Source organism: Emydura macquarii, unplaced genomic scaffold (assembly GCF_026122565.2).
Source record: "Emydura macquarii macquarii isolate MOO-44397 ecotype Brisbane River unplaced genomic scaffold, CSIRO-AGI_Emac_v2 contig_2473, whole genome shotgun sequence".
In the NCBI taxonomy this organism is placed as follows: domain Eukaryota; kingdom Metazoa; phylum Chordata; order Testudines; family Chelidae; genus Emydura; species Emydura macquarii.
In genome coordinates, this window is record NW_027132610.1 from 1,806,555 (window position 1) to 1,814,172 (window position 7,618).

A 7,618-nucleotide genomic window follows, 5' to 3' on the forward strand; every position below is an offset into this window, starting at 1 on the left:
ATGGAGGATAAGAATTAGGTATGTATGGAGATGAGGGATGCTTGGGTGAAGTGAGTGGGTATCTATGTTGTGTAGAGGTAGAGCAAGATGGCACAGGAGGGGGAGAGAGTTGTGGGTTTGCATGGGGGATGGGGATTTAGGTATGTATGGCTGAGAGAGAAGTGGGTTTGTATGGAGTGGGAGACTGGAGGCATTGCCTATGTATGGGGGTAAAAGATTAAAGGGATATTGGGTATGTAAGTAGGTGGGGCTTAAGGGAAAGGAATGTAATGTGTAGATGTATTGGGTAAATAAGGAGCTGAAGTTAGGAGAATAGGGTTTGAGGGTTTGGTTATATGGAGGTGTATTAGGGGGTTAAGGGAGTAGGAATATTGGGTGGTATTAGATATACACGGCAGGTTGGGCGTTAGAGGCCGGGAGATGGGGAAGTGAGCACATTGGCTATGCATGTGTGGTGGAGATAGGTGTTCAGGGAATAAGATTTGGGTGTGGATATATATGGGAGAAAGAGTCTAGGGAAAGATGCTGGGCTGGGGAGTGGAGGTTTGGGAGCTGGGTGATTGGATATGTGTCGGAGATTAGGGAAGGGTTTGGCAGTGGGGTAGGGTATGTGTAAGGGTGGGTCTGTGGGGGTATTGGTGTGTGTGAGGGTGGGGTGGATGGGGGTAGGTCTGTGTGGTGTGAAGGTGGGTGGATGATATGGTGGAGGGTGTTGTGGAAGGTGGGTAGGTCTGCAGGGGGGTGTGGGGGTGGGGTAGGTCTGTGGGGTAGAGTGGGTGGGTGGGTGGGTGGGTAGGAATGTGTGGGGTGGGTCTGGGGCGGGTATTGACATGTGTAGGGGTGGGCTGGGTCTGTGCTGCTGGGTAGGGAGGTGGGGGGGGATATTGGTCTGCGGGGGGACGGGCAGGTAAGGGTGAGGGCGGGGTGCCCGCTCGGTGCTGCCCCTCTCCGCCCAGCCGCGCGGCGGGGGAGCGGAGCCCGGCCCTGGCTGCCTGACGTCACCGACCGGGCTGGCGATAGGCTGCGCGCTGAGCTCCCTGAAGCGGCGCCGGCTTCGGCTCTGCCCGCCGCATTCGGCGCCTTCTGCAGCCTCGGCGAGCGCGGCGGTCGGCTCGGGTCGGGTCGGGTCGGGTCGGCGGCTCCCTCCAGCCACGGGCAGCCCAGGTAAGGCGCGCGCGACCCCCCGCCCGGCCCCGCCGCTCCCTGGCCCCGGGCAGCCCGCCTGGCCCCTGGTTGTATTCTGGCGTCGGAAGACCAAGACCCTGCCCCTGCCCCTGCCCCTGCAGCAGGGGGAGCCGGCCGGAGCCCGAACTTCGGCAGCCGCCTGCATTTGGGGCGGGCTGGGCGGGGGGCGCTGCTGGGACCCGGGCGGCGGCCGGTGTCACGAGCAACTTGTTGGGAAATGCCCAGGCCACGCTGCCCCCTCCTGCCCCCCCGGCGCTGAGCCACTGGCGATCCGGGGCCGCCGCGTTGGTGCGGCGCTTCTCCCCCCACCCCAGTCTTAGGGCACAGCCAACGTCGCCCGGGCCCGGCAGGGTTAAAGCCCGCTCGCTCGATCGATCGATCGATCTCCCCGGCGGGAGACAGCTGGGGATGGTCTATTTCAGGGGCGCCGGGCTGGGCTGGGGCTGCAATTCTCTGTGATGCGCCCGGGCGGGTGTCGGGCATCGGGCATCGCCCCGGCTGCCAGAGTTTAGACTACTTTGCACCATGCTGGGGCTGGGGGGAGGCGAGCGGAGAGTGGCGAGAGCGGAGGCTGTGGCGGAGGCCGGTGAATGGTGTGGGTGGGGCGTTTCTTGTTTTGGGGTCCAGCCGAGCGCTGATTCCTCTGGGTCCCTTTGCAGGCTGATCTTTCACCTGACATCTAGGGAGAGCCAGCCGCGTCCGGGCCATTTCCAGCAAGTGCAACCCACCAGCCCGGACCCAACTCAAATCCAGGCATCTGCTGGGAGAAGAGGAAGATCCTCATCTTCACAAGCCTCCTCGATGAGTGCCAAGCTCTCCAAGGAGTTGAGGCTGTCCCTGCCGCCTTGTCTCTTGAACAGGACAGCTGCCTCCTCCAACGCCAGCAGCACCTGCATCACGCAGGTGGGTCAGCTCTTTCACTCCTTCTCTTCCACGCTGGTTTTAATCGTCCTGGTCACCCTCATCTTCTGCCTCATCCTCCTCTCCCTCACCACCTTCCACGTCCACAAGAGGAAGATGAAGAAGCGGAAAATGCAAAGGGCGCAGGAGGAATATGAACGGGACCACTGCAGCGGCAGCTCTAACCCCGAGGCAGGTATTCAGGGAGAGACCCCCCAGGGAAGAAACACCCGGCTGGGAAGCTCCACCCAGGACTCGGCAATCCAGCGCCCTTCTGCTCCGGACGCCCAGGGCGCTCACCCAGCAAGACCTTGTTTGGACGCAGCTGGTGCGGGGCTCCTGCAAACGGTGGTATTGTCATGATTCTTTGGGGGGACCTCACCACGGCTCTGTCTGGTGTTTGTAAATACTCCACTCCAGTGATTATTGCAGGCTCTGAAAAGAAAAGTTATTAATTCAAACGAACGAACAAACCCACAATTCAAGCGCATGACGAATCACGCCGCGTTTCTCATTGACTGTGCAAGGCAAGGATGCGTCTTTGTAATGGAAAAGAAGCTGCACAATGCTACCAAATAGAAAGTCATCTGCCCGGAGGCGTGGGGGTGGTGGATCCCCGTGTGATGCACAGAGCTATCATGAGGATCGAGAAGAGATTTCCCCCATCCCTCTCCAGGGCTTATCCCTAATTGTATGTTAGGGGGGGGGGGGGGGGCATGGCACAGGGTGAGGGATAAAGAAAGACTGGTCTGAACGATGCAGTGGGATTCCTTAATCTCTCAGACAAAGGAGACGAGTACAGCTCATGATGAAAGGGACGGAGAAGGACCCGATCTTCCTGTAGGGTCTCTTCTTTTGGGTCAGTAACTGTCCTCCTCTCCACAGACTGGATATGGTTTTCTTTAGAAATGTCCTCCCCTGGGTGAGCGCAAGTAAAACGACAGCCCTCCTTCCCCAGCCCATGGTGAGCCCCTTCTCTCTTTCTCTCTCGGCATACCCAGTACTCTATGTCCCGACGTTTGAAAGCCGCTTAGCAATGCTTTTTGTAGGGGAGGCAGCGCCTTCTCACATCCTTTCCCCTGCACCCACCCCACCCCAAGTCGCTTCCCAGTGTAACATTCCATTCGTTCTATTAAACCTGGAATACGACATCATTTCTGTAACGGAGTACTACGTGATGTGCAGTAGCTTACCCCCGTCAGAATGTTTGATTATCCATTTCAAAGAGGTGTTCGCTTGTTACACCTCCTGTTAGTACGAAGCAAAATACTGCTCTGTACTATGCATCCTATACCGTGTATTCTTAGTTTATAGTTTACCCATTGAATAATGAATTCAGCGGCAGTACAGATCTGGCTTCTACTTTTTAAGGCATTTTTCTTTTTTTGTATCCTCCTAACCTGTAATAGATTGCTAGGAAGATATGTCATGTCCTGGCCACTCCCAGGCCCGAAAAGCATGATGGAAGAGCAAAATATGCTATCTATTAAATCATAGTTAATATTTCAAAAGAGGCTGGTGTAGGTCTCCCAGAAAAGCACCAGCAGTTATTTGACTATGCAAGGAAGTGTCTGAGTGGCTGCTTGTTACTGTATGTGTTTGGGGAATCCAGGGAAACATTGATTACAGTAAATGCAGCTTTGGCTAAACAATTAAACCAGACACCATGACTTGCAAACGGGTGCCTTCACAGAATGGCCCTATCTAAACTTTGATACTTTTCGGGTGGTCGTATTAGATCAGAGGCCATGTGCCTCTGTCCATGTTAATGAACAGTAAACACAACGATGAAAAATAATCCAAGAGGATATTTTCCTAGATACACATTAAAAGTAAATACTGCTGGATGTCATTTCCAACTATCTTTAATTTACGTTTTCTGTATATTTTCCTTCCGCATCCAAATTCTGATAAAAAGGATGGATGCTATGTTTTAAAATATGAACACAATGGGAGGAACTGGAGCACTTAACAGGTGATCAGTACAGTTCCTTAAATTAAAGATGGAGAAATGTGGTATTGGGAGGGACAGTACAAATACTGGAAAATGCCCTATAATCTCGTTATAGCACCAAAATGCAGCCTTTGTATATCTATTCCATATTTCTTCTTTTTCACTCCTAGCTAATCAGATGGGAAATAACTGTTGAACTAGAATCTATGCCTCCAGTATCTTAGACAAATGCTCTATCATCCAACTAAAGTTGCTGATCCACCAGCGTGGGATAAATTATGTCTAGTTAATAATGTTTTTACATTAAGATAAGATTGGCATCCGAGTCTCATCGCCAGCAGTTATGATCAGCTTCTAATGATTATTTTGATCTCTTTGGATAGGAAAGTAGACGATCCCATTTTTTCCCAATGCAGGCCAGATGAACTTTTGTGTTTAACCCCTTATACAATTGCAACTCATTAATGAACCATCATGGAATAGTTTTAGGACCTTGAAGAGAATTCTGTGAACAGCAATGGAGCTTCCTGTTTGGTAATCTCCACTAAATAGAGTTATTACTTTTTCCTTCATTTTATGTCTTTTTAAATAATATATAATTTTCAGTTTTGTAAAAGCAAGAAGATGTTTCACATCAATCCAGTGCATTTCTGGTCGATGATTCTGCTCCTCTAGTGTCTGAAGTCAGTCACTCTTCTTTTTACCTTATACACTCAAGGCATGCAATAATTCCCCAGAAATGTACTGCCTGTCATATCTTATTGCGATTATAAAATTGCCCTATTTTGGAAGAAAAAGAAGGGGACAGGGAGGGAAAGAGATAAGGGTTGTGTGTGTGTATGTGTATACAAATTCTGATGCCACTATAAGTAGTTGCAAAAATGTGCTAGATTTTAAAATATCCCTCACATTTAAAACTCTGCTTTCTGTTTAATTAGTTTTCATTTAATATTTTTAAATCTCTGTATTTATGTAAATCTATGTAAAATATGTGGTCTATAAGTAAAACTTCATACTGACTTTAATTTTCTCAGAACTGTGAGCTTCTTGTGGTGTCACTTGAGATTTTATTAAAAACAAAACAAATAAATTATACAATATAGCAGAAGTTATAACTGCTCATTACCACCCTGAATTACTTCAGTAATATTCATGAGCACTTCCAGAACACAGCCCTATCTTAAAGTGCTAGTTTTAGGAGGATTAACTGAAAAGTCTCAAGAGATCAAGTTGACAGGGTTTTCATTTTTATGAACCAATAAGCAATCTGGGGGAATAAATGTAGATTTTTTAAAAAGAATTTATGCATAGAGGTTGTCAAATCAGTTGCTTCAAAACCCTACAGCTGCAGCTAAACTTCTGCACTTAGCATTCAGTATTAATAAGGCTGATGGTTGTTCTCCTCCCCACTCCCCCTTTACAAAAAACTAGAAGGAAATGACTTACAGTAACCCTGTTGGGTTTCTAAGGCAAATGTTCTCATCTTACTGTGACCGTGTTTACAGAGTTTTGACTATATATATATATATATAATACCATTGTTTTATATATAAATTGTATAGAGGCAGATTTTTTTGGTATAATCTTTATACAATATAGGATGATGATGGAAGTCAAATCATTGTTCCCATCTATGGTAACAAAGGGTTAGTAGCAGGTCTCTGGGTGTATTCCTTTTCCTATTTAAAACCAACATTGTTTTAGTAAATTATGCAGGAAACTGGGTAGTTGAGTGAAGACTAATAATGGAATAGACAAAGAGTTTTTCACTTGGAAGGGCTGGATCCTATGACTGGATCTGTGAGGGCAGACATATTTCTCAATACAGGATTTGTTTTATAGTCCATTACCCTGTCATAGCTGTTGGGAGGCATATATAATAATTATAAATAAATACTATAATGCTTAACGATAACTAACTAACCAGTCAACAACCTTGTGAGGTAGATAAGTATTGCTGTCCCTATTTTACAGAGAGGTAAATTGAGAGGTTAACATTAACTGAGAGGCCACACAGCAATTTGATGGTAACACTGGGATTAGAATTTAGGAGTTGTTGATTCTCTGTCCTGTGCTCAGTTCTTCAGAACCCATTGCTTCTCAGGGAGCTCAATTCAACTCCCACTGAAATCAGTGGAAAAACTTCTATTGATTTCAGTGGGAGTTGAATCAGGTCTTTAGTCATCTTTCTAATGGACAGCTGTCCACATCCTCATCATTATAGGTGGCAGTAATTTGCACCAGAGCTGGCAATTTCAGTAGAGATGAGCAGCACCTCTGACATACACTCTTCTCTTCAGAAGTGATTCTCCCCCATCAAGGCTGGCATACATTGGCAGGGCAGAACTGGGAAACTTGCACTGCTGTTGTCAAGGCTGCTTGTATGCACTGAGGTTTGCAGATTTGTCAAGCCTTTCACTGAGACCTAAATTCACTGTTTGTTTGTTTAATTTATTTGTAAAATTATTTCAGCATTTTTCCTGTGGGTTTTGACTGCAATAAATACAATATTTAGATTGAAACTTGCAAGCAAGAACTCCATCCAGAAGTTTATTTTTCCTCCTATTTATAAAAATAATAATGCAGACAATCCTCAGCTATAGAAATGGAAACAAGGAAAGAATAAAGAGAACTCCAATGTGTGTGTGTGTGTGTGTGAGAGAGAGAGAGAGAGTGCTCCTATATCTAAAAGTGGTTTTGCTTTTAATTAGAATTTTAGAGGCTACTGCTCTGTAATTTAGACTATAATTAACAATTTGGAAGAAAAAATAAATATTAAGGAATCACTTAAAATGGTGAGTTTAGTTACTTAAAAAGTAATCAATAGCTGTATAGCAAGTTACTATGTATATATCATTTCCCAGAGAATTACTATGTAGTTGTTACATTGTTTCCAAATGCCCTGTGTTTTGAAGCAATTGTGTTTTACATGTTATATAATTATAAGTAAGTGTAACTCTCATGTGGATAGAAAATAACAATACTTTGTCTCTTTTATACAGGACTGAACTATTATAAGTGCAATTGTAGAGCTTGTTAGGATTACTTTTTACAGGACTGTATTGGTTCCCTCTAGTGGCTAACTCTTATTTCCTAAACCAAATACTCTACCTAACTCACCAGATAAATATCTGCTAGAACAGAGGTGTCTCCTGCTTTTAGCCTTTCACCTGTAGGTCACTGGTTCAAATCCAGCCAAAGCTACTAGTAATGAAAATGTGTTATGATTTGTTGGCAGTTTGGTGTTCTATGTGAAATGTTAATGGCCCTAGAACATTTTACAAGATCCCGATGACTACATGACAAAAATCATTGCTATAACTGGCGAGATTTAGTAGCCTTGTTCCCAGTGTCAGAACTGAAGCACAGGACCAAATGGGCTAGAAGAGTAGCACCTTAGAGTTGGTTCACAAAGGTCATAGTTGAGGAAAATTGGTGGGCCAACTCAGGGAGCCATTGTTGTGCTGATGCTATATCTGTTCTGTGGATAACTAGAAGTGTTCATTCTTAAGATCTGACAAGCCAATATTTTTATGAATGCCAATTTCATATTAATTTAATAAAAATCTCTGGGCCAGA

At 45.9% G+C, this 7,618-nt stretch overlaps 1 protein-coding gene across 1 annotated transcript; it reads left to right on the forward strand.

Moving 5' to 3' along the window:
• The first annotated feature begins 903 nt into the window (after nucleotides 1–903).
• Nucleotides 904–2,778, forward strand: CUNH11orf87 (chromosome unknown C11orf87 homolog). Its single transcript, XM_067562727.1, has 2 exons — nucleotides 904–1,164; nucleotides 1,845–2,778. Exon 2 carries the CDS (start codon nucleotides 1,987–1,989, stop codon nucleotides 2,446–2,448), a length of 462 nt encoding a protein of 153 aa, XP_067418828.1. The 5' UTR covers nucleotides 904–1,164; nucleotides 1,845–1,986; the 3' UTR covers nucleotides 2,449–2,778.
• The last annotated feature ends 4,840 nt before the right edge of the window (nucleotides 2,779–7,618 follow it).